The sequence below is a fragment of the Oncorhynchus keta genome, chromosome 20, assembly GCF_023373465.1.
Source record: "Oncorhynchus keta strain PuntledgeMale-10-30-2019 chromosome 20, Oket_V2, whole genome shotgun sequence".
Taxonomy (NCBI): domain Eukaryota; kingdom Metazoa; phylum Chordata; class Actinopteri; order Salmoniformes; family Salmonidae; genus Oncorhynchus; species Oncorhynchus keta.
The window spans coordinates 9569528-9597067 of record NC_068440.1 but is presented as its reverse complement, the minus strand read 5'-3'; the positions used below and the strand labels follow the sequence as shown (position 1 = coordinate 9597067).

General features: G+C 42.9%; 1 protein-coding gene across 2 annotated transcripts; it reads right to left on the bottom strand.

Annotated features, from left to right (window-relative positions):
• Positions 1-835: 835 nt before the first annotated feature.
• On the bottom strand, positions 836-27540 carry LOC118399318 (tenascin-X-like). Of its 2 annotated transcripts, XM_035795314.2 has the most exons (18): positions 27441-27540; positions 24181-24761; positions 21786-22595; positions 21087-21202; positions 13381-13534; positions 12985-13263; positions 9420-12185; positions 5229-5351; positions 4962-5105; positions 4371-4490; positions 3936-4088; positions 3652-3794; positions 3401-3533; positions 3145-3296; positions 2601-2697; positions 1887-2048; positions 1524-1687; positions 836-1377 (listed from the first exon to the last, which is right to left on the bottom strand). In XM_035795314.2, the coding sequence occupies exons 2-18, from the start codon at positions 24572-24574 to the stop codon at positions 1279-1281; spliced, it is 6009 nt and encodes a 2002-aa protein (XP_035651207.2). In that variant the 5' UTR covers positions 24575-24761; positions 27441-27540; the 3' UTR covers positions 836-1278. The 2 variants fall into 2 exon arrangements, with proteins under 2 accessions (XP_035651207.2, XP_035651208.2); XM_035795315.2 differs by lacking the exon at positions 9420-12185.

The window sequence follows — 27540 nt, the reverse complement described above, 5'->3', positions numbered from 1 at the left end:
ATGAGAACCTCACTTACATACAGTACTTGCTCGTATAACGGTACACCCAGTGCATTTTGTGTCCGCAATGTAAATAAAGACTGATGTTGAACTATTAGCCCATTTACAACACTGGAAGCAGACATAATACACGAAAGCAGAAAGCAAAAAAATCAATCAAATCATTTTAGTTCCGCTGCCCGTGTTCCACCATCATTTTTTTATTATTGTAGCAACTACAATTTGAGAATTGGGGGCAACAGAAAATACAGGACATACAACCACAAATAAGACAAACAAAGGACACAACTTGAGAATTACCAGTCAAGTACACACATAAATCTCCATTATTCACCCGCTCATTTCCACGGTTGTACCATCAATGCATACATTTTTTTTTTTTACAGCTGACGAGAGGGATGCCACAACACTTAGAGTAATAAAAAAATAAAAAAATGGACATTGCAAAGATAATCTAGAAACTGTACAATATAACATACGGATGGATAACTGTCCTCGCTTTAGTCTGGAGAGAAAGGCATTTGGAGATTTTTCAACAAAAGCTAATAGGTGCATGTTCTGTGGGTGGGATTGAGTGTGTTTGCCTGTGTGCTTATGTACAGGAAACTGGCCAAATGAAGGAAACACTTGAGTAAACAAGGGATACAAGGTATATTGAAAGCAAGTTCTTCCACACAGGTGTGGTTCCTGAGTTAATTAAGCAATTAACATCCCATCATGCTTAGGGTCATGTATAAAAATGCTCAGTTGCCCCATTATTTTGGCTACCCTGGCTAGAAGAAGAGATATCAGTGACTTTGAAAGAGGGGTCTCAAAGGAGCATAGGAGTTTAAAAGTGTGTGTGTGTGTGTGTGTGTGTGTGTGTGTGTGTGTGTGTGTGTGTGTGTGTGTGTGTGTGTGTGTGTGTGTGTGTGTGTGTGTGTGTGTGTGTGTGTGTGTGTGTGTGTGTGTGTCAGTCACCATATCTCAACCCACTTGAACACTTATGGGAGTTTCTGAAGTGGTGCCTGAGACAGCGTTTTCCACCACCATCAACAAAACACCAAATTCTGAAATTTCTTGAGGATGAATGGTGTCGCCTCCCTCCATAAGAGTTCCAGACACTTGTAGAATCAATGCCAAGATGCATTGAAGCTGTTCTGACTTGTGGTGCCCCAACGCCCTATTAAGACACTATCTGTGTTTCCTTCATTTTGGCAGTTACCTGGGGGTTGTGTGTGTGTGTGTTCATAAAGTGTGCCTATCTCCCCTTCTCATTTTCTGTCCACCACTTTGTCATTACCCCTGAGTTGGAGGGGTGAAAGATGTTGGTCTGAGCTTCATCTCAGTGAAAGGGACGGAATAATCCTTGCCTTTCCAGGCAGTCCAGATCAAACCCTGAGACACAAAGAGATAATTAGGTTAATAAACCACCCCAAAAATGTAACTGATTGTAGTAGCTGACTTAGATTACTTGACTTAGATTAATTTGATGATTTAGACTCTGAAATTGTGAAATGAGGTATGAAGTCAGCTGGGATTACCTGGTGATTGACACTGGTGTCGTAGAGGCCATTAAGATTGGCCTGGTGGCAGTTCTTATACCACCAACCCCCTCTATAGGACATGGCGCAGCGGGTGATGAAAGGCGCGGGGTCTCTGTCTCTGGTAGAGAACATGCGCCCGTTGTGGTAACTCATAGAGTCACCTACCGGGACGAAAAAGGAGAGAGGGAAAGGGGAAAAGGGAGATCGAGTGGAAAGACAGATGGCAGGCGCGAGGAGGGGAAAACAGTAGGTGTGGAATAGAGGGAAAAGGAGAGGGAATAAACGATGGGGTTTAATGATTATGTGGAGATATGCACAATAAGAGGTCAATCATGTTTAGTGGACAGATTCTGTTCATACCTGCTGTACCGCTGTACCCAGACACTTTGAGAGCGTAGTTCCTCCTAACAGTGTCCACCGTGAACGTGGAGTACTTGGCAAACACGGATTCGTCCCCTGCACGGAGGTCCACACGTAGGGTCATCGGTGCCATGCTGGTTAGATTGTGTAGGTTCTCATTACCTATATACGGATAGAGATGAGTGGGAAAGAAGGTGTTATAGCACACACACAAAAATGCTTACTGCCAAGCCAACTGTAGTAAACTATATGTATTGCCTCTAGGGGGCGCCAAATACTATTTTCATCAGATCTGCGCAGTAGAGCATGATGCCCCTCAATGTTAAAATAGTGGATACTGTGCTACCGACGCTAATGCTCAGCCAATTGCTCCAATAATAGTGAAAGGACTTAGTGATAGGCCCTCTGCTACTGCTCTTGGTTTTCCTTCTGTTTGTGCACCAATAGTGCCAGTAGTCTGCTTTTTTTCTACCCTTTTGCCATACGTTTCCACATTAAATTGATCCTTCTCATCTGGCACTGCACTGTTTCATTTCCCTGCCTAGCAATGGGTCTATTTACTGAGTTGATCTGTCACCAGGGCTAGCGCTGTTTACGTAAGAGTGACATGGTTTAGCTTTTGCGTCGTCAATATAGCCGTTCCGTTTGATGTTACGCTGGTACACTGCTGCTGAAGCGGGTGAAAGCAAACTTTGAGTGACAAATGACTCTCACCCAGCCAAAATTCCCCACTCAGTTCTCCAAATCCTTTGCTGTAGTTCTCCCAACCTCGGAAGAAGTCAGTTTTCCCATCCATCCTTCTCTGGAAGACCTGTAACACACACACACACACACACACACACACACACACACACACACACACACACACACACACACACACACACACACACACACACACACACACACACACACACACACACACACACACACACACACACACACACACACACACACACACACACACACACACACACACACACACACACACACACACACGCTCATACAGCTGACATATACCATGCTAAACCAACCCTTAACATGTCAGTTAAAATGAAATACCACTCTTTTGTTTTGTTAGTTCCCTGTTGATACCGTCCCAACATTTTCTGCATGTCAGCAATCACGTTTTCAAGATAGACTTATATCTTGACAACTTGACTGCTGACATGCAGAAACCTTTTTGGGGACTGTATTGACAGTGGACTAATGAAATACCAAAAGATCATTTTTGTGTGGTCTCACAATCATCTTCTCTTACCGTCCAGCCGCCTCCATCAGTCACCTGGTCGCAGTAGACCAACACTGGTTTTCCCTGCCTTCCATTGGGGAAGATCTCCACCTCTCCAGACTCATGCATCCCGTTCAGCAGCTCCTGGGAACAGTCACTTGGGAAGGGGTACCGGAGATTCCCTGAGAGAGAAGAAAATCAAAGATAGAGACCAACTTTATGAAACTGCGTTTTCGATGTACGTATTTAATTTGTTCAGTTTGATCAAATATATTTGGCCACTTACCTGTGGTGAACTCTGTGGAAATTGCAGCAGTATAGCTCCCTCCCCTCTCTCCCTGTAGCTGCACGGTGTACTTGGACATGGGATGCAGCCTGGTCAACTTGAACTCCGTTACTGTGGAGTCAATGGTAACCTCCTGTTGAGAAGTTAAAAGGTATCTGTCTAGACCAGTGTTTGTTGTATTTTGTCCTCGTGTGCTGTACTGAATAAAATAGAATGTGTGTCTGTCTCCACCTTTTTAATCAGTTCCTTACCTGCATCTCCTGTCCCTCCGTCTGATAGGTCAGCTTGTAGCTTCCCACAGCGGCAGAGGGCGGTTTCCACGTCAGCAACGCTGAGCGAGGAGTCACCTGACTGGCCTTCAGGTCACGCGGGACTTCCCCGTCTCCCCCAGATCCTGCCAGAAGGACATGGACACAACCACAAGAAGCTCAGTTGTGGGATTCAATAAAAACAGCAGCCTTACTTTTCTTCCCTGTCTCGGGTGAGTTGATTGTTTAAAGCATTAGGGTAGTTTGAGAGTGTGTGCCGGACTGACCACTGGTGGTGGTGAAGGCGGTGATGGCGGCAGGGCCATCCAGGTTGCCCAACTGACTGGTGACCGTGACGGTGTACATAGTGGAGCCCTGCAGGTCCTTCAGCTGCTGCTCGGCCGCGTTGCCCGAAACAGTGATCTTCACATCATCTGACCCTTGGTTGACACAGAAACAAGTAAGCGGCAAAGAGAGAGCAGGTGAGTGGCAGGGGAGAGAGGTAGGCTTCAGGTTTGAATTTATTTCTCAGTGTTTATATTGTAATGCTGTAGGGGTGGTCATAAACTGGTTGGCCAATACAAGTATTATGATCTCATCTAGAATGACTGTGGCCTGTGAAAGCTCCAACTGGGAAGGGAAATGCTCTAATACGGCTAGGGGTTTTAAAAAGTCCCACAGGATATTGTTGTAATGAATATCCAACCTGTGATACCCGTTACCTTTTTCAGAGCCATAAACTATGACGTAGCGGTCAACCGTTGCCAGTGCTGGTCGCCATAGCAGCAACGCCTTGGTGTCTGTGACATTAATGGCCTGGAGAGTCGTTGGAGGGTCAGGGACTAAGATGGGTTTGGGTTGTGAAGAAAATGAAGGCACGAGAAAGTGAGCGTTAGTTATCACAGTGTGAATTCAAACCCTGTTGATGTATCATTGGATTTCGCAGCATATGGAACATAAGAATCTCATTCTTGCTAAATAAATTAATAAAGTATTTAGACATTTTAATTGAAGCAGTTCCAGAATAGACCCTTTGAGAAAATATGAAAATGCACAGATCTTTCCCAGATCCTGCACCTGCTGGAACCATTATCAGAACACAGGACCCATTGGAGAACACACACGAAAGTAAGAAAAAAACCACACATCATTCATGTGGTTTTTAATGCTTAACTTAAATTCGTTGGCCGAGACATCACAAAGGACCAAAAAAAAAATGGTCGATAGTCTTGATAATTTACTATAATTTATAATCGGATAACTTCCTGTAAATTAACATTCATCTGAAAACTGAAAGTCAACAGTAAACTTACGTGTCATAACCAGGTCTTTGATTGCATCGCTCTCGTCCAGTCCAAGGACGGATATCACACTGACCTCATAGGAGGACCCCGGAGAGAGCTTTGACAGTGCCAGAGTGGAATCCCCAGAGTCCACCATTACTGAGACAGGCTCCCCTGGAATAGAGCGGACAAGTTGCGAAATATGAAGTGTTTCTACAAATGTAAAGAACACACAATGATGTGACGTGACTCAACAGTCCGGATGTTGACTTCCAGAACATCTGTGTAAGGTCCTACCTTCCTGTGTGTGAGTGTAGGTGACCTTGAAGCCACTCACTGGACTTTTTGGCTTGGTCCAGGATACAGAGAGAGACGTCTCAGTCACTTCACTGAAGACAAGACCTGAGGGAAGCTCTGGGCCTGGGCATGGCATGGGAAGGATATGTGTGATTGAGAGCGAAAAAGAGTCATGAAAGAAGGAAAAAGATATAGAAAGACAAAATAAAAACAGGAAGAAAGACAAAAAAACAAAGAAAGACAAATAAAACCCGGAAGAAAGACATAAAAACAAAGAAAGGCAAATAAAAACAGGAAGAAAGACATAAAAACAAAGAAAGACAAATAAAAACAGGAAGAAAGACATAAAAACAAAGAAAGACGAATAAAAACAGGAAGAAAGACATAAAAACAAAGAAAGACAAATAAAAACAGGAAGAAAGATAAAAACAAAGAAAGACAAATAAAAACAGGAAGAAATACATAAAAACAAAGAAAGACAAATAAAAACAGGAAGAAAGACATAAAAACAAAGAAAGACGAATAAAAACAGGAAGAAAGACATAAAAACAAAGAAAGACAAATAAAAACAGGAAGAAAGATAAAAACAAAGAAAGACAAATAAAAACAGGAAGAAATACATAAAAAAAACAGGAAGAAAGATAAAAACAAAGAAAGACAAATAAAAACAGGAAGAAAGACAAAACAAAGAAAGACAAATAAAAACAGGAAGAAATACATAAAAACAAAGAAAGGCAAATAAAAACAGGAAGAAAGATAAAAACAAAGAAAGACAAATAAAAACAGGAAGAAAGACAAAACAAAGAAAGACCAATAAAAACAGGTAGAAAGACATAAAAACTAAGAAAGACAAATAAAACAGGAAGAAAGATAAAAACAAAGAAAGACAAATAAAAACAGGAAGAAAGACATAAAAACAAAGAAAGACAAATAAAAACAGGAAGAAAGACATAAAAACAAAGAAAGACAAATAAAAACAGGAAGAAAGATAAAAACAAAGAAAGACAAATAAAAACAGGAAGAAAGACAAAACAAAGAAAGACCAATAAAAACAGGTAGAAAGACATAAAAACAAAGAAAGACAAATAAAAACAAGACGAAAGAAAGGAAGGTAAAAATAGTGGACTTGGAAACTGAGCTTACAATACATTTGAGAAACAGAAAAGGTAGACTTGAGGAGAAGGTAAGTCATTACTACATGCGTGGAGAAGTAATAGATTAGAAGGTCAATATCAGTGGAGGCTTCTGAGGGAAGGACAGCTCATAATAATGGCTGGAACAGAGCATATGGAATGGCATCAAACCATGTGTTTGATGTATTTAAAACCATTCCACTAATTCCGCTCCAGCCATTTTCACGAGCCCGTCCTCCCCACTTAAGGTGCCACTGACCTCCTGTGGTCAGTATGCCCTAAACTGTAGGTGCACCCATACTTTACTCACGCTGTTATTATTAGTGCTCCAATGAGTTGGTGTATGTATATATGTACAATGCAAACATATATACAGTATACGCAGTACAGCATATACTAAAACAGACAAATGTGTCACTGTTAAATGCAGATGTTGGACCCTGGAAAGCAGCAAGGGAAAAGGATGAGATATTAATGTTGAGCTGGTCTTTTGATCCTGAAAAAAAAAGTTGTCAGGAAAGAGAAAATGAAAATAGTTATAACAGAAGAAAGGAAAAATCTTAAGATGTTGATAACAAATACAGTTTACCGCTAATTGTTTTAAATACACGAATAAGAGAGATAAAGCAAGATAAATCATTTCTAAGGGATAAGAAATGTGTTGACCAACAGATTTTCAACCTTGAGTGAGCAGAAGCCTGCCATAATGATTCCAAATAACATTTGAGACCTCACCCTCTGAAAAAAAATATTTAAAAAAGAAATAAACGTTAAAAAAATCGTTAACCTTGTGGAATTGAATTATTTTCTTATTTTTTTAGATATAAAAAAGACTCATAGGATTCAAATCTGTACATTTCACACTTAAGATCAGGAAAAACCATAGAGACCAACCATGGTCTTACCCTGGGTTTTGTGAGTGATGAAGGGAGCCAATGAAGGTTGCTGACTTAAAGCTTACCCTAAGTGAGAGAAGATCAGACCAGCAGTGAAGGACGGTTGTGGCTGAATGATTCAATGTCTCATGAATATCAGAGTCATTTTCATTAGTACAGTGCCTTCAGAAAGTATTCACACCATTTTACTTTAAAAAAAAAACATTTTGTTGTGTTACAGCCTGTATTTAAAATTGAGTAAATTGAGATGTTGTGTCACTGATTTACACACAATAGCCCATAATGTCAAAGTGGAATTTGTGTTTGTAGAACATTTTAGAAAGTCAAAACAATTGTCAAAATGTGCTTAACATGTCATATAATAAGTTGCATGGGCTCCCTCTATGTGTTTAACGTGATTTTTGAATGACTACCTCATCTCTGTACCCACATGTACAATTATCTGTAAGGTCCCTCAGGTGAGCAGTGAATTTCAAACACAGATACAACAACAAAGACCAGGGAGGTTTTCCAATACCTATTGGAAGGGCACCTATTGGTTAATGGGTAATCAAATTTTAAAAGCAGACCCGGAATATCCCTTTGAGCATGGTGAATTCATTCATTATACATTGGATGGTGTACCAATACACCCAATCACTACAAAGATACAGGTATCCTTCCTAACTCAGTTGCCAGAGAGGAAGGAAACTGGTCAGGGATTTCACCATTAGGCCAATGGTGATTTTAAAATGGTTAGAGTTTAGTGGTTGTGAACTGAGGATGGCTCGACAACATTGTAGTTACTCCATAATACTAACCTAAATGGCAGAGTGAAAAGAAGGAAGCCTGTACAGAATACAAATGTTCCAAAACAAGAAACGGAATACAGCTATAAGCACAGGCAAAATCCTAGAGGAAAACCTGTTTGTCTGCTTTCCAACAGACCCTGGGAGACAAATTCACCTTTCAGCAGGACAATAACCAAAAACACAAGGCCATATATACACTGGAGTTGATTACCAAGACGACATTGAATGTTCCAGAGTGGCCTAGTTCCAGTTTTGACTTAAATCGGCTTGAAAATGGCTGACCAGCAATGATCAACAATCAACTTGACAGAGTTTGAAGATTTTTTTAAAACAATAATCCTGGTGTGCAAAGCTCTAAGAGACTTCCCCAAAAAAGACTCACAGCTGTATTCGCCGCCAAAAGTGCTTCTACAAAGTATTGACTCAGGGGTGTGAATACTTATGTAAATGAGATATTACTGTATTTAATGTTCAATATGTTTGAAAAAAAAAATGTAAAAACATGTATTCACTTTGTCAATTTGCGGTATTGTGTGTAGATGGGTAAAAAAAAGATTTAATCCATTTTGAATTCAAGCTGTAGCACAACAAAAGGTGGAATAAGTCAAGGGGTATGAATCCTTTCTGAATGCACTGCGTGTGCTTAACACATGGATGTGTTTGTGTTGACATACTGTACACGTACAAAATGGAAAACACAGGCTGTATATGATATGTCGTATTTGGACCAGGGAGGCTATGTGTTTATTGTGTAAGATGAGTCACTGATCAAAAACCTGGATCTGCAACTGTTACAAATGCAATGATTATAGATTACATTTTGGAAATTACATTTGTTGATGGGACGCACTTCAAATAAGTTTCCCAGTAAACAACTGCCCATTTCCCCCTGTGTGTTTTGGCAATCATACCTGTTTTTCCACAATGCACCCAGTATGAACACCACACATCACAGTTGCACGCATCACTGCACAACGTGGCATAAACAAGGGGTTAACATGAAATGCAATTGATTAGCACATATATGCATGGTTATTTGGTCATTGCATATTTTGCAATTAAAGCTTTGGACATTGCTTTAATTAAAAGACCCCGGTTGTCAAGGACAAACCAAAAGAGACACAGCTCACGGTATCAATAAGCAGATGATGCAAATTAACAGCATACGTGATGAGGTACTGTAATTCAGGAAGTTACAGTATCAAGAGTATGGCGTCTCTTGATATGGATATGGATCAAGCAGTGGTGCAAGTGTACCTCACCTAAAACGGTGTGAGGATGCATCAAAGTTCAAGAAAAGCCAAGTCCTGTATTTGAACGATAATGAATAAACCCTTGTAGAGGTTGGAGAGTTTAAACTATGGCCGGTACCTGTGCTGACGATGAGTCGGTGTATTTTGGAGCGTAGTCCGGGACCCTTCCCAAACACGGACATGGAATAGCGGGTCTGTGGATGGAGATTCTGGAATCGGAATGAGCGAGCTGACCCCGGAAGGACTTTGGAGAACTTGATTGTACCACCGTCGCCAACTTTAGCCGTAGCATTACTGTCGCTGCTCTGTCTTTGGTTATCACTTTTGCTATTGGTAACAGTGTTCTCCTCCCCGCCCTCCTTACCTTGACTCACCCCCATTTCACTTTCCTCCTCATTCCCATTGTTCTCCTTCTCAGTTTGTCCCTCCGCCTCCCCTTCCTCCTGCCTATCCTCCTCTGACTCGCTCTCCTCCTCCTCCTCTTCCTTCTCCTCCTCTTTCTCTGCCTCGCTCTTACTTCCATGCTCTTCCCGGGTTACTATGAAATTTCTATACATCCCCTCTGGTGCTTCCCAAACGAGTATGAGCCCTCCTGAGGTTATGCTTTGAACCCCCACTGAGTTTAGAGGCTGGCCTGTTTTTCCAGTAGTAGTGACATCTGACACATTTATCTGGTTTGGGCTGTCTCTTGAGTCAGCGTTCTTACTCACTTGGCTACCTTTGTCAGGATGGCCTGTTTTTGAATCTTGGCCCCTTTGGCTCAAGCTACTGTTATTTCTTATGTGTGTTTGATCTCGTGCTATTTTACCAGCTGTGGCATTTGTTTTCTTGAGGAGAGTTTTGGGCTTTAGGTCTGTGTTTGTGTCATTCTGGCTGGTGCTGTAGGTGCCCTGCTCCCCTGTTTGAGGGGTTTGAACGATGATGCCGTTGTTCCTATTTGTCAGTTTAGGTGGGAAAGGTCTGCGTATGGGGCCTCTTGATGGATGCCAAGGGGGTATCAGGTTTGTTCGCGTCCTGTTTGGGAATGCTCCCATATTTGGGTGTGGACGGCGTTGCTGCGTCCCCTTTGGAGGTAGACGGCGCAAGGGTGGTGTGCTGCCCAGTGTCAGAGTCCTTGACCTGTTTCGTTCAGTTCCAGGCGACACCACGTCAGTTGCCCTGTCCCCATCTCTGCTGATACCATCCTCTGCCACAGCAACATTTTCTTTAGTAAAGTCTGATTCCTCTGAAGTGGATGATGATGATGAATAGCCTTTGCCACTGTGTTCTGATTCACTGGAGGACTTTGGTGCTCTCTCTGGCTGGGCATCTGAAGGGAGGGTTGAGGATTGTGCTGGGGAAACGGTTAATGTCTTTGGAAACACTAGTTGTCTGTCAGTCATGGATTGACCCGTACCGGTCTTTGATTCATTTTGTTTCGCAGGAGCTGAAAAAGGTGAACGTGTCCTATTTTGAAATGGTATCATATTTAGGTACGGGTGGCGTTGGTAGGGCCCCTTTGGAGGTAGGCGGCGAAAAGGTGGTGAGCCGCCCACTCTCAGAGTCTTTGTCTTGTTTTGTTTGGTTCCAAACAATCCCCCGTTAGCGGTTTTCGCTCCATCTTTGCTGACTCCCACTTCTGCTACTGCAACATGAGCTTTACCTGAGTATGAGTCCTCAGGGTTGGAGGGAGATGGTCCTTTACCATTTTGTTCTGATTCACTGGAGGATGTTGGTTCCCTCTCTGGAGGGAGGTTGGATGATTGGGTTTGGGGAACAGGCAAAGTCTTTGCATTCGCCACGTCTCTGTCAGTCATAGGTTGACCCATACTGGTCATTGATTCATCATGCTTAGCGGGAGCTGAAGAAGAAAGTGACATGTGGGAAGTAGGTGATACTGGTGAAGAGGAAGTTGGATATGTAGGACTTTGGGTGGTGTGTGGAGAAATGTCATCTGCTTTACTCTGTGTGTGAATGACCCGGTCACGCTCATGAAATGTTGTCTTTGAATGTCCTGTTTCGGACACTTTTAGGGCACCGTCCTCTTTTTCAGCGAAACCCTGCCCTGCTGTGGGTTTACGTTGAACTATTGTGCCATTCAACCGCCCTCCAATGACTCTCTCTCCACGTGTCACATTGACTTTCCTGTGTGTCAATTTAACCTTGTTGACACATTTCTTCCCATTCGGGTGAACCGTGGTATTTCTTTCTGATGTGGTGGTATGCTCCAAACCCTGTGTCCCTGGCCCTGGCTCATTTGTTTCAATCTCTGTATCTTTTTTTCTATCGGCTAAGTCCTTCACTGACGGTTCAGAACCAGATCTTGAAGTGCCATTTACAGGAAGGATCCCGACAGGATATGCCTTTGTCAAAGTTTCATCTTTTTCTCCAAGAGGACTCGTCTCCAGGTTAGTTTCTTTCACAGTTAAGGCTACAGTCTTGTCCCCAACAAAGGGATTCTCTGGTTTAGAGTCCGTATCCAAGGCCTCCTTGACCTTTGGCACCTCCATTGGATTTCTGCTCGTAGGCTTTTTCAGAAGACTGTGACCCACTCTCCTCCCACCCTGGCCGACTCTTGTACCATTAAAACGGATAGAGCCTCCAATGTATGGTTTCCTGGGCAAGGTTATTCTATCACCTGGTTTAGGTATAACCCTGTAGTTTGTGTTGACAAGTGGTCTTGTACTGGTTGTAACAGATGTGTCCTCTTTGGTTCCATTGGTGCCTTCGACTGTTACAGAGCCTGGTCCACTCCAATCCTTCACCCTCTCTGGTTCTTCACCCTTGGCCTTCGTGTTGAGGATGTCCTTCACAGGCTTTGTATTCCCGGCTGAGTCTCCCTCGTGGCTTTCCACTCCCGGTGCTACCGGCATGGTCACCCTGGATATTGTCTTTGTGGATTTTCCTAAAGGCATGAAGCGATTGTTTGGAATCAAAGATAAAACTACAGGAGGGAAGCACTGTTAGATCCAAATGGGAAAGTCACAAATATTATCTTTGAACTGAACAATTCGAAAAAGTGTTCTTTCCTACAACACCTGCATTGACATTAGTGCAATAAATAGTTGGCCTATGTGCTGTCCAAACCTGCAGAGAGAAGTGGAAAGATTATTACATATGGTCATCAACACAACCTTGCCACTCACTGTTCGGGTGCTGAAATATTCAATGTTGTGAGTTAAGTGTGTGCTACTATTGTCGAGAAGGAGAGCAGCATTAGTCATACAAAATAAAGAAAGAAAAGGAGAATGTATATTACGAAGAGAGATCAGCTTAGCTCCATGAGGAGGTTTTATATTGGACATAAATTCATTTCAATCTAACATTTTAATTTCACTTCCAATGACCTTCTCGATTGAATAATGACATGTCTAGACATGTTCACTTTAGTGGGATAACACATCACAGGAACAGGGCTGGCCTCCCTTGCATATTCACATTGCCAGGGAATCCAATTTGTTTCAGAGATTTCTCTCTTTTTAAACATAGTGATGACGTTCTCTCTCTCCTGCTTCTTCCGCTTTAGTTCACAATATCTTTGTTGTTTCATGACTGTATGTTTGTGCAACTCCCTTATCTCAAAATATAGTATTATAATCTGAACCACTTAATCAAGATCGCTTCTCATACAATCTAGTCCCTGGACCTTTTCATATACAATGTAGTAAGTAAGGTAAGCAACCCCCTCATCCAATAAAACTCACCAGGAGTGACTTGGACTGTTGCTGGCTTGCTCTTGATCCCGCCTTTTTCAGCCACTAATGTGATGTCATACGAATGTCCCGGGTCCAAACCGTCAATCTGGGCAGAGTCCCTCTCAGGGGGCAGGGTCAGGTCTTGTCTTCCCTTGGCTGTTCCGTCCGTCTGATTGGGTGTAACAGTTAAGCGATACCTGTCGATGTCTCCTTGCGATTGTTCCCATTGGACAACGGCAGATGTTGTGGTTGTCTTCACAACTTGAAGGTTTGTGGGACCAGAGATAACTGGGTGAGGGAAAAGCAGTTGGGGGGAAGAACAACTTAGCATTTATGTCTATCGATAACCGAAGTAGCAGATGATCATGATAATAAGTAGATACAAAATAGGCTTTCCTGACTCACGAGTGGTGAATTCTGCTGTGCTCTCAGCGCCCATTCTCCCATCTATTTCTCCATTGATTGTCACCGTGTACGCCTGCCCGGCCGCCAGGCCTGTTTGGGTGTAGGCCGTGAGCTTGCCTCCAACCTGAGATGTTATCTGTTGATCGCCCTCTTTCTGTGTGGCACATAAAATGATCAACTCAATGTTAGAACAGATATCAAGAGGATTGATAATCCATTTTCCTTCACAGGCCTTCTGGTATTTCAGTTAATTTGTTAAAGTAACTGTAGTTAGAACCTGTTAAAGATATATGGAATGGAATGGGTGCATGTATGCTTACCAGCAGGGGGAGTAGGCTGACTTACAAATTCTGTCATGCTGAGCCTACTCTCTAAAATTAGTAACTGGGCTCATATTTATTAATGATCATATTACTATTTTCTTGGCACTGAGATGAACAGCCTCATATTCCAATGATGTAGTAGTAGTAGTATTGTGAAAAGAATAAATGATGAACGTGTCAGGGGGGAATCCAGGTGATCACTAAGCTTTGAGAACTGTTGTCAGCCGTTCACGTTCCAACTCTCACAATTTCCTTCATTGATATGTGATCATTTGAGAAACCAACTGAGGAAATATGCTATTAAAACCCGAAACAGTATCAGGTTGTTATTCTTCAACCTATGTGTTGGATGACGACCATTATTTCCATTCATTGAAAAGCAGTAGTTTCAGGTTTTACTCAATTACTCCAATATGGGGGTGTTCTCCAAGGTTTTTCACAATGGTGTAATATATGCTCTCATATGGGAAATGGAGCCCAGCTGGGTTGCCAGGTTGCCCAGCGTTGACCTACAACAGAGTGCGTATGTGATATGCCTCCAGTTTTGAGCGTGTCATTGTGCTTTATTTTGCACAATGTGGGGTTTGTGTCCTGTTTAGTCTGCGTGTGTTGTTTATCTGTAAACACGAGAGACGAATGTGTATCTCCCTCATTCATTCCCTTCCGCTCTGTCACAGCTGCCGACCAGTGAAGTCATTTGTCTGGCCAGGGCCATGTTTTTGACAGTGTTTACGGTTGCCCTAGCAACAAGCATCCCACATCTGCATCTTTTCTTCTCCCTTGCTGTCCACTCTCTCTATCTCCCATTATCCTTCCCTTTCCCTAACTATTGTTGCTATGACTTTGTCCTTTGACTCTCCTATGACTAGTTTAATTTATTCCCTTTATATGGATATCCATATTTCTTCTCACACCTACCAATGTCATGTACGGAAAATAGGCTGTTTCCGTTGCTGTTTTGCGGTGGGCTTTTGGAATGCATCCTGGTGCTGATGCTGTGGCCAAACTTCACTCTAGTAACCTCCAATAGTCTCTGTTTTTCACAACAACAACTAAAAATCTCTCTTTTTTTTCCGTCCGGAAACCCCTTTATGAAGAACAACAATCTCATTCACACATTGAAAGAGTTCCATTAAGTAGGATAAAGAGTGTGGTTTAATCTTGTTGCACTTCCCTACTTTTGGTTGTTATTAAGGTGCTTCTCTTTGTTTCAGTGTTGGAGATTAGACTTTTACAGACATGGATACAGCTCCTCTAGAGTGCGTGTGGACTACTGTAACAGCAAGGTCCAACAATATGTGCATGATGAGTATCAATCCAGTTTGTCATTGTGCACATCTGACATCACCCCTCTGTGCAGGTTGGGAGCATATGTTCTATTAAAGGTCCAATGCAGCCATTTATATATTAATATCAAATCATTTCTGGATAACAATTAAGTACCTTACCTTGATTATTTTTTAATTCAAATGGTTAAAAAGAAACAAAAATAGCTCCTTCGCAACAAGCAATTTCTCAAGCAAGATGTTTGCTAGCACTGTCTGGGAGTGGTCTGAGTTGGGAGAGAAACATTGAAAACTAGCTGTTATTGGCAGAGAGGTTTGGAACTCTTTCTTATTGGTCTATTAGCTAATTTACCGCCTGGTGATGTCACCACAACTCCATCTCACCAAAACAGGCAAAAATTTCAGGCAGCCTTTTCAACCAGCTCTTACGCTAAAAGGGCATTATCATCATTTTCTAAATTAAACAGTATTATTCCATCCTCATAATGTTGAAATATATATAAAACACAAGAAAATCAAGTTTTTGACTGCACTGGGCCTTTTTTAAGGCACAATTGCAGTGGGAGACCTCACATGGCCCGGATATTGTATTAGATCATCATAATGCATGTTCTTTATACATAGTGTCCAGGCTACTGTATGTTAACTGAACTTGAACTCAATGGGAAGTTATTCTGTAATGCAAATCAGCGAAACACTAATAACATCCTATACTCAAAACATGGAGTACAAAGGCAGCTTTGAATACAATTGGTAGCATATGTCTCTGTGAATCCACTGGAATTCACTTATTGCCTCGGTTAGCTACCTTTGATATTGGATACTGGATGTGCTCTTTTTAGTCCACTGATTGATACCATGAGCTGCTGAACAAATTTAATACAACAACACACTTATGTCATGTTATGATGTCCCGTCATATGTTTGACATTTTATGTAATGCTTTTATATTATTATTATTATTATTATTTCGTATTGTATCTTCCATTCTGTGGTTACTATGGCTGTGAATCCCAACCATATAAGTTGAACCAGTAGAGAAGTATATCAGCTGAAACTAGTATCTACTGTAGTGACAGTTTGTTAACACCAAACATCATTAAACAGAAACTGGAAAAATGTCCACGGCTGTCTTTTTGCAAAGCGTTTGAATATCTGCACTTTTACAGGATCTATAAACCTCGCTATGTACTCCAACAGTCCACTAAAGTGTTTTACGCAGTGAAACAATGGTTTTGCCATTTTAAAAGTCTTTCAAGGCTGAGTGAAATTAATGACTGAATTTAAAATAGGAAAACACAGGAATTGTGAGTTCAGAGGGATTGAGAGTCATCTGTTTCTGACATGGTCTGAGACTCCCCTGCCAGTAACTTCTGTGATGGACCTCTGCTGCTCAGCTGTCAGACTGTGGTGTGTTACTGTTCCCAAGATCAATCTTTGGATTGATTTTTTTGGCATAGAAAACGAAGGGCTCTCTATTCAGTCCATATCGCTGAAGTTCAATGTTACAGTGTAATTGAAATTTAAAGGCAATGTCCCGGCGTTAGCGGAGACTGCATCCATGGTAAAAGCTATATATATCAGCTCAATTGGAAATTAGCTTTAAATGACCTTACATATTATCCACTAACGGCAAATAGAGGCAGGCAAATGTAACACTTATCTACCTACTCAGAGCATGTGCTGACATTTTCAACCTCTCCCTGACCCAGTCTGTAATACCTACATGTTTCAAGCAGACCACCATAGTCCCTGTGGCCAAGAATGTGAAGGTAAAAGACCATCACCCCGTAGCACTCACGTCTGTAGCCATAAAATGCTTTGAAAGGCTGGTCATCAACACCATCATCCCAGACACCCTAGACCCACCCCAACAGATCCACAGATGACACAATCTCTATAGCACTCCACACTGCCCTCTCCCACCTGGACAAGAAGAATACCTACGTGAAAATGCTGTTCATTGACTATAGCCCAGCGTTCAACACCATAGTGCCCTCCAAGCTCATCACTAAGCTCAGGACCCTGGGACTGAACACTTCCCCTCTGCAATTGGATCCTGGAATCATGACAGGCTGCCTCAAGGTGGTGGGGGTAGGCAACAACCCATCCGTCAAGCTGACCCTCTAGACGGGGGCCCCTCAGGAGTGCGTGCTTAGTCCCCTCATGTACTCCCTGTTCACCAATGACTACATGGCCGCACATGACTCCAACACCATCATTAAGTTTGCTGACAACACAACGGTGGTTGGCCTAATCATCGACAACGATAAGACGGGCTGTAGGGAGGAGGTCAGTGACCTGGCATTGTGGTGCCAGGACAACAACCTCTCCCTCAACGACAGTAAGGAAAAGGAAATGGAGGGCTAAGTGCGCCCCCATCCACAACGACGGGGCTGTAGTGGAGCGGGTCGAGAGCTTTAAGTTCATCGATGTCCACATCATGAAGGAATTATCATGGTCCACACACACACCAACACATTTGTGAAGAAAGCACTCTCGATGCCTCTTCTCCCTTGGGAGGCTGAAAAGATTTGGCATGGACCCTGAGATCCTCAAAAGTTTTACAGCTGCACCATTGAAATCATCTTGACTGGCTGCATCCCCACTTGGTATGGTAACTGCTTGGCATCCGACCGCAAGGCGCTACAGAGGGTAGTGCATATGGCCCAGTACATCACTGGGGCCGAGCTCCCTGCCATCCAGGACCTCTACCAGGCGGTGTCAAAGGAAGGCTCCTAAAATGATCTCTGCTACTGCACAGCAAGCAGTACCGATGCACCAAGTCTGGAACCAACAGGGCTGTGAACAGCTTCCACCCCCCAAGCCAAAGGCATAAGACTGCTAAATAGCTAGTCCGGGTAGCTATTGGTTAACTATATAGCTATTGAATTGAACTCTTTTGACTCATCACATACAGTACACTCCTGACACTATTTATTATCTATCCGGTTGCCTAGTCACTTTATGCCTACCAAAACTGCCTTCAGAAAGTATTCACACCCTTTTACTTTTTCCACATGTTGTGTTACAGCTTGAATTTACAATAAATTAAATTGAGATGTTGTACTACTTATCTCTGCACCTGTACATAGCCCATCTGTAAATAGCCCATCCGATCTACCTCATCCCCATACTGTATTTATAATTTATTTTGCTCCTTTGCACCCCAGTATCTCTACTTGCATATTCATCTTCTGCACATTATACCATTCTAGTGTTTAATTGCTATATTGTAATTACTTCGCCACCATGGCCTATTTATTGCCTCACCTCTCTTATCCTACCTCATTTGTACATGCTGTATATAGACTTTTCTACTGTATTATTGATTGTATGTTTGTTTATTCCATGTGTAACTCTGTGTTGTTGTATGTGTCTAACTGCTTTGCTTTATCTTGGCCAGGTCGCAGTTGCAAATGAGAACTTGTTCTCAACTAGCTTACCTGGTTAAATTAAGGTGAAATAAAAAAATAAAATAAAAAAATAAATAAAACATCTACACACAATAGCCCATAATGTCAAAGTTGAATTGTGTTTATATAACATTTTAGAAATTAATAAAAAATGAAAAGTTGAAATATCTTGAGTCAAATAAGTCTTCAACCCCTTTGTTACGGCAAGCCGAAATAAGTTCAGGAGTAAGAGTTTGCTTAACAACTCACATAATAAGTTGCATGGACTCTGTGTGCTGTAATAGTGTCTAATGTGACATTTGAATGCCTACCCTAATTCATCTCTGTACCCCACACATACAATTATCTGTAAGGTCCCTCAGTCGAGCAGTGGATTTCAAACACAGATTCAACTACAAAGACCAGGGAGGTTTTCCAATACCTCGCAAAGAAGGGCACCTATTGGTAGAAACAGACAGACATTGAATATCCTTTTGAGCATGGTGAAGCACTCTGTATAGAGTGCATTCAGAAAATATTCAGAGCCCTTGACCTTTTTCAATTTTACAGGTACAGCCTTATTCTAAAATGGATTAAATCAATACACTCTCTCGTCAATCTACAAACAATACCCCAAAATTACAAAGCGAAAACAGTTTTTAGAAATATTTGCAAATTTATAAAAAGCTTAAAATACTGAAATACCTTACTGGCATACAGTTCAAGTTTTGATTTGATTTGAGATTATTTGATTTGAGATGTTCGATCGGTTCAAGCCCGGACTCTGGCTGGGCTACTCAAGGACATTCAGAGACTTGTCCCGAAGCCACTCCTGCGTTGTCTTAGCTGTGTGCTTAGAGTCATTGTCCTGTTGGAAGGTGAATCTTCGGCCCATTTTGAGGTCCTGAGCGTTGTGGAGCAGGTTTTCATCAAGGATCTCTCTGTACTTTCCACGTACATATTTCTCTTGATCCTGACTAGTCTAGCATTCCCTGCCATTGAAAAACATAACCACAGCATGATGCTGCCACCACCATGCTCCACTGTAGGCAGTGGTGTAAAGTACTTAAGTAAAAATACTTTAAAGTACTACATACAGTTGAAGTCGGAACTTTACATACACTTAAGTTGTAGTCATTAAAACTCGTTTTTCAACCACTCCACAAATGTCTTTTTAATAAACTATAGTTTTGGCAAGTCGGTTAGGACTTCTACTTTGTACTTGACACAAGTAATTTTTCAAATAATTGTTTACAGACAGATTATTTAAATTATAATCACTATATAACAATTCCAGTGGATCAGAAGTTTACATACACAGCTTGGAAAATTCCAGAAAATTATGGCATGGTTTTAGAGCCTCATTTACATAATTTGAGTCAATTAGAGGTGTACCTGTGACTGTATTTCAAGGCCTACCTTCAAACTCAGTGCTTCTTTCCTTGACATCATGGGAAAATCAAAATAAATCAGCCAAGACCTCAGAAAAAAAACTGTAGACCTCCACAACTCCTCGGGAGCAATTTCCAAATGCCTGAAGGTACCACGTTCATCTGTACAAACAATAGTACGCAAGTATAAACACCATGGGACCACGCAGCCGTCATACCACTCAGGAAGGAGACGCGTTCTGTCTCCTAGAGATGAACGTACTTTGGTGCGAAAAGTGCAAATCAATCCCAGAACAACAGCAAAGGAACTTGTGAAGATGCTGGAGGAAACAGGTACAAAAGTATCTATATCCTCAGTAAAACGAGTCCTATATCGACATAACCAATCTCTGTGTTCTGCAAAAGGTACAGGGATTGGACTGCTGAGGACTGGGGTAAAGTCATTTTCTCTGATGAATCCCCTCTCCAATTGTTTGGGGCATCCGGAAAAAAAGCTTGTCTGGAGAAGACAAGGTGAGCGCCACCATCAGTCCTGTGTCATGCCAACAGTAAAGCATCCTGAGACCATTCATGTGTGGGTTGCTTCTCAGCCAATGGAGTGGGCTCACTCACAATTTTGCCTAAGAACACAGCCATGAATAAAGAATGGTACTAACGCATCCTCCGAGAGCAACTTCTTTTGGAATTCAGTTCATTTATTTGCATGGCAAAGAGGGACTTTGCAATTACTTGCAATTCATCTGATCACTCTTCATAACATTTTGGAGTATATGCAAATTGCCATCATACAAACTGAGGCAGCAGACTTTGTGAAAATGAATATATCTGTCATTCTCAAAACTTTTGGCCATGACTGTATATAGTCAAGTTACCGTTACTCGCTGTGTATTTATTCCTCGTGTTTATTTTTAAAAAAACAAAGCATGTGACAAATACCATGATTTGATTAGAATCCACAGAAGTCAATGTCTTTTTCCACGAGAGGTCTTTATTTACTCTATGCCACCATTGAATTCCCTTGGGCTTTCAGGGACATTTTAGGCAAAAGATTTGGGGATTTGTCATGGAAATAACACACCACCATGACCTTTTCAACATTTGCCCCCAAAACAAGTCTTAAAACCTGGAATGAGAACCGGGCTTCCTGCCATGAGAGCAACCTTCTGTTCATTTTGGTGACTGTTCATTCTCAGCTAATACATCTGTTGTCTAACAGTTGTTTCTCAAGTTCAGTTTACTTTGTGCTTTAGTTAGGACCGAGACTCACAACTTCATAAGAACTTGTGAATAGAGTGTGTAGGGTGTTGTTACCTGGCTGGCGAAGGTGACGTGGTAGGTGTCATACTGGACTGGAGGTGGGGTCCAGAAGAGGGTGACAGAGGATTCAGTGACGTCCTTGGTGTTGAGCTGGGACACACCAGACATTGCTAGAGGCAAGGGGGGTAGGTGCTTAGTTCCAGTCATTCAAGCCAACAATGTCATGCAATGTTTACCGCGGAATTGATTTTAAAGGCAATAAGGCCTCCTTTTGACCAGCTGTCACATTTCCCCCATTTAACTGTAAAGTCAATGTAAATGTAAGTCCATGTGTAAGTAACATCAAGCTGCAACATATGGTAGAGGTCTACATACAGTCATTGAACGCGTAACATTTATAACAGTATGTCGACTTGGATAGAAGTGAATACTATATTTCCATTTGACTCATTTAGCAGACGCTCTTCTCCAGAGTGACTCACGGGAGCAATTAGGGTTAAGAGCCTTGCTCAAGGGCACACCGGCAGATTTTTCACCTAGTCAGCTCAGGGATCTGAACCAGGGACCTTTCGGTTGCTGGGCCAACGCTCCTAACCGCTAAGCTACTTGCCGCCCTATATTTGCCACACTTTACTAAACACTGATGTATTAGTACTGCCCTCTGGCTAACACAGTGTGCCCTCTGTTTCACTGGACAATATAAAAGTCAAATACAGCCGAGAGTGTTTTATGGAGAATATTTGGATGACTTACCGGTGCCACAGTCAGCTCCAGTGAACCCAGCTTCACACTGGCTGCAGTCTGGGACGGCGAAACCACGGCGACACACACACCTCCCCTTCACACAGCGCCCTTTGTTGCTGCAGTTATCGGGACAGCTCTTAGCGGCGCAGTCCTGTCCGCTGAAGCCCACTTCACACACGCACTTCCCGTTCACGCACCTTCCCTTGTTGCTGCAGTTATTGGGACATGCTTTGGCGGAACAGTCTGGCCCCGTAAAGCCACTATCGCAGACACACTTGCCGTTCACACACTTTCCACGGTTGCTGCAGTAGCCAGGGCAGGACTTGGTGGAGCAGTCTGGCCCTGTAAAACTGCTATCACACACACACTTGCCGTTCACACATTGCCCCTTGTTGTTACAGTTACCAGGGCATGTCTTGGTGGAGCAGTCAGGCCCTGTGAAGCCAGTGTTGCACACACACTTGCCGTTCACACATTGCCCCTTGTTGTTACAGTTACCAGGGCATGCCTTGGTGGAGCAGTCAGGCCCTGTGAAGCCAGTGTTGCACACACACTGGCCGTTCTCGCAACGCCCCTTGTTGTTACAGTTACCAGGACAGGACTCTGAAGAGCAGTCTGGTCCTGTGAAACCTGGGTCGCACACACACTGGCCGTTCACACACTTCCCCTTGTCATTGCAGTTGCCGGGGCAGTCAGACAAACTACAGTCTGGCCCACTGAACCCTGGGAAGCAGACACACTTGCCATCCTCACAGCGTCCCTGGTCACTGCACTCGTTAGGACACTCGTCTCCCTCCGGCTTGATGGAGCACTCAGTGCCTAAAGCGGGGGTTCGGACAGAGACAAAGAGTAAAACAGTAAGACAACCAGAGTGTAGAAGGAACAACAGAGTGTAAAAGGAATATCAGCCCACAGAGAGAAGCACGAGATTGAACTTCACTCAACTTTCTAAACTCTTCCCTGTTAGTGAACACTATCAACGTTTCACTGTGGCAATTGTGATCGAATCAACGCAATATTAACCACTTTCAATGCAACACAGAGAAGAAGAAAAAACGATGCAAGAACGAATCAGAGTAGGATTCTATTGCGCAAGACTCGGGCCATACTCTACACAGGCCGGTGAGGCATAACCAATCAGAGCTGCAGTAGGCCTATATGAAAATAGATCATTGCCATATATGGATCTGTGCCGTTTACTTTGAACTGGACTGTGTTTACAGCTGTGGCCGTGAGTAGATGCGGTTGTTTCGAGATCAAAGAATTATCTGCATGTAGCCACGTGCGCACATTGTGTTCATATCCTTTACTAGTTAGTCAGTTATTAGCCCAGTTATAGATCATTTGTCGTCATCAATAGGGGACTGATTGCTTCCTACAAGAGCACGAAACGTGCACATTTCTAGACATCTTTGAAAGCAAATCAGGTAAAGAGTTTTTTTTTGTCTTAAAGGTGCAGTGTTGTATTTTGAGTTAGCCAATAGACATAGGGCAGCATCATTTGTCTGATTCTATGTAATAATGGTATGGGAATAATAATGGATTTTATTTTGTAAAGTGGTTTCTTGCATCAAACAACACAACAACATTTTCAGTCACCTCCTTGTCTGAAGGACAGGTGGCTAAACAGGTTCATGTCAAGCCCTGCATGTTTTCTTCGTTCAGTCTCATGGAATGTAGGCCCACATTGAACACCACATTGGCTGCTACTGTAGGTTGAATAATAGAACAGCTGTTTTCATGTTAAAATGTTATGGGATGCATTTTCTCCATTGTTTTTGATGGTAGGCCACTCAGATAGGCCTACGTTATGATCAAGTAGACACATTAGCCTACTTGGACACTGTTAAAACGGTAACTTATAGCAGATACAGCCTCTGTTCACAGTAAACGAGCGCTGGAGGTTGCACAGAATGTTCAGAATGTTCAAGTTTGCACTCAGCAGATCTGAAATTTACTCTGTGCCGCCCCCCAAAAAAATGTGAAGGAACGTTGCAAGACTGTATATGATATTTTAAACAGATTAGTGGATAAACTATCCCTGCTTTTGCAGAAAGTGTCCCACATTGAAAGAAGGGTGGAGAGCTAGATTGGGAGGATTGTCTGAGATCACATTGGGCACAAAGTTAGAGCTGGACTTTTTTCTATACTTGCTCTGATTGGTCGAACCCATTAGTAGAGTCCTCATTACTCAGGTCAGTTAGATCATAATATGAGCATGGCTGTAGTCTGCCAGTTTTATAAATGTGATCAGGATTGAGGTCAGTAATGGATCGTGTGCTTGTGCGTGTGCGTGCTCAAATTAGAACCAGTTGGGGGATTTCAGCGAGATGAGAGATTCTGTGTAATGGTCAAAACCAGACCAATTTGATCAGTGAGTCACCTGGCAGCAGTCCTACTGTACCTTTGCTCTGCTGGGACGTGCAGCAGCCCCCCTCTGGGCCTCCACACTTCTCCCTCAGGGCAGACACCTCCTTCTCCAGCCTCTCCAGACGATCTCGCAGGGCAGCAAACTCGGCTTCGCACCCGCCTCCGCACGACCCCGGAACCAGTCGGATCCGATGGGTAAGGACTAGAGGGGAACCAGGCTCAAGGTCCAGTTCCTTTCCCTGGTTCTGACTGGAGTCCCCCTGAACACATGCCTCAGAGATCACCACTTTGATTGGCTGCCCGCCACCCTCTGGCTTTGTGTTCCTGGGTGCCCTTTGACCCCCAGTCTGCAGGCTCTGGGAACCTGATAGGGTCAGGAGGGCAGGGCAGGCGAGGAGCAGGAGGAGGAAGGATGGGACAAGAGGCATTTTGGGCAGGAAGTCGCCTTCAGGTGGAGGGGTAGGGCAATTCACTTAACAAAATTATTACAGTTATCAAAGACAGGCTGGGGCAGAGGGATGAACTCTGCTGTGGAGGTGCCTACAAGTCAAGGGTTTTTGTCATCAAGGGGTTGCCTTATTCATGTGACTCTGTAGAACCGTCACCACTGTATCCCTGGGAAACAAGACAGTTCAGAATAAACATTCACCTGAATTCATGTAAGCACAACAACTATCACAGTGGCTATAGTGAGCTGGAATAGCCTTCTAGTTGTTTATGGCCCTGTCAACACACCATGTTAGCTTGGAAAAAATGTTTATCTAGAAGAGTAATTCAATATAGTCTGTGACCAGTGCGTTCCTATTTTCCTACGGCAACGTGATTGTGGCACCACAAACTGGTTCTGAACCGTTTGCCATTCGTGAACAGCCCACAGTGAACTGGGCATGGGGTCATCCCCATGCCCAGTTGGTGTTGGTTAAGCTTGTGTTTGGACAGGGTAGAGCCATGCAGGATAATGTGATTTACCAGTGGGACCCAATAAGGTCACTATCCTCATTCCAGCAGGGGGTTTGGATGCAATTGTCTGACCTGGAGCCAGAGTCTCAGTCCGTACCACGTAGGCCAGGGGCAGTGTACCCACAATCCCTCCCTCTCTCACCTGACTGAACCCTAACCAGCCTATCCTCAGTCCTCTCAGGCATTTTTCATACCTGCCCGTGTACCACAATATGGAATGCTATGGCTGCCATATCACCAGCCTAATGCCTCGACCTGCTATCTGTCCAGTAACATGTGCTATGTATTTTCTAAATGAACTAGGTTAAGTCACAACCTACCTAACATCCCCAAGTTCAAATGATCTATGCACACACAGTTCAGCTCAAATGACCAGAGTGGTAAAGCATTAAGAGCAGCATAACGTCATAGCACCTAGAGAGTGAGGGAAATAGATAAATATACAGAGATTTAAAAAAATGAGGGGGCAGTAAAAGAGAATAGGAAACAAAATAGCACCAGGAAATGACAACATGTTATTCAATTTCCGGCAGCCTAGAAAAAGCTTATAAATCGAGGCCCTTTGGTGGGCAAATACAGTGCGTTCGTAAAGTATTCAGGTACCTTGAATTTTTCCACATTTTGTTACGTTACAACCTTACCCCCCTTATCAAACTATACACAATACCCCATAATGTCAAAGCCAGATCTGTTCCCCAGATCTGTGACTCGACACAATCCTGTCTCGGAGCTCTACGGACAATTGCTTTGACCTCATGGCCTGGTTTTTGCTCTGACGTTTACTGTCAACTGTGTGGACCTTATCTAGACAGGTTTGTGCCTTTACAAATGATGTTCAATCAATTGAATTTACCACAGGTGGACTCCAATTAAGTTGTAGAAACATCTCAAGGATGATCAATGGAAACAGGATGCACCTGAGCTCAATTTTGAGTCTCATAGCAAAGGGTCTGAATACTTATGACTATAAAGTATTTCAGTTTTTTATTTGATAATAAACGTGATTTTTTTTTCGCTTTGTCATTATGGAGTACTGTGTGTCGATTGACGAGGGAAAATATTATTTTAATCCACTTTAGAATAAGGCTGTAACGTAACAAAAAGTGGAACAAGTCAAAGATTCCGAATACTTTCCAAATGCGCTGTATCTTGTCGGCATGAGGAGACTCACAGACACACATCACTCAGGGATAGATTCACTCAGTCCCTCAGAGCTACACTGCTTCCAGTCCCGCGAGGCTATGTCGCTCAGGGTTTACAATCATATAATATCTCTGGCACGGGGGATACCAAAACTTAACACCAGCCTTACTCGCAATCACAACATACGGCTAACATCACAGAGTGAGCGAGGTAGGAAGGAGAGGTTTCGGCAGAGGAACAGAATACTAAAGTCCACCTAGCTACTACGGTGGCGGTTGCTACTGCGCTAGTTGACTGAACCCAACTCCATGGTGAAGGAAGTTCTGAGGAACTCCACCAACGGAGTTGAGCAGAGGGGCCAGGCTTTGTGGCTACGGTGCCTACTGCTACCTCTCTGAATGATAGGGTGCATGGTGATTTTTAACAGTGGAACTGGTGTTTCCAACTCTCTGTCATTTCCATCCTGGTCTGGAACTCCGTAATAGACTCAAAAGTACTGACATCCTCCAACGGTTTCCTTACGGATACCTGTCCCGGCTGGTAATAAGTCTCTAGTCACAGAAGAAAGGGGTATATTTTACAGCACCTCTGTCTGCAGATGTCTTAGTCGAATGGACCGTGAAGCGTTTCCGATTGCTTTGCATCCTTTTTTTGGTATCTGCATCACCTTCCCACCTCCCCACCTCCCTCCGGCTCTCTCGCCTTTCAAGCGCCCTCAATACACACATTAAAATACACAATGGAATATCAAAACTATTTATGCCGGTCAACACACCTTTTGTAGAGTGGTTTTGAATTGTATAACGGGTAGGGATGGCATGCTTTTGTGCATTGGCACTAGTGACTCACTCTCTTGCATTTGAAGTCTACACAGACACTATGAACGATATCACAGACTTGTGCAATACAACGTTTGCAGGGCCAAAGTCATATGGATTTGATCCTACCTATAACATATTTAAAACCGTTCCCTCATGTAGTTACTCAGTACTTACACTAATATGCGTTGCTTATAAATGTACATCTAGGATGCCCAGATAATGTACCCCACTCTACTTTTTTATTCATATAACTAATAATGAATCAATTTCATTCTTATTGATATGAATGAACCATCTTTGGCATTTATTGTCAATATACATTTGAGCATAAAAGCATTGCTAATGTAAAGTACAAATGCATAGGGCTTACCTGGATACTCTGCCTCTCTCCCTGACCAATGTCTGTCAGTCAGTCCAAAGCTCCCTCTCCCTGCTCTTGGAAAGCTCTGATTGACTGACCGTGAGAAAGG

What these genes read in the sequence shown, in the direction of transcription:
- LOC118399318 (XM_035795314.2), bottom strand. Translation starts at nt 24,574, where the DNA reads ATGCCTCTTGTCCCATCCTTCCTCCTCCTGCTCCTCGCCTGCCCTGCC. An exon ending in TTCCACAGAGTTCACCACAG is followed by an intron (nt 3,297 to 3,400) that starts GTAAGTGGCCAA and finishes CTTCTCTCTCAG; the next exon opens with GGAATCTCCGGTACCCCTTC. An exon ending in ACACCAGTGTCAATCACCAG is followed by an intron (nt 1,378 to 1,523) that starts GTAATCCCAGCT and finishes TTTGTGTCTCAG; the next exon opens with GGTTTGATCTGGACTGCCTG.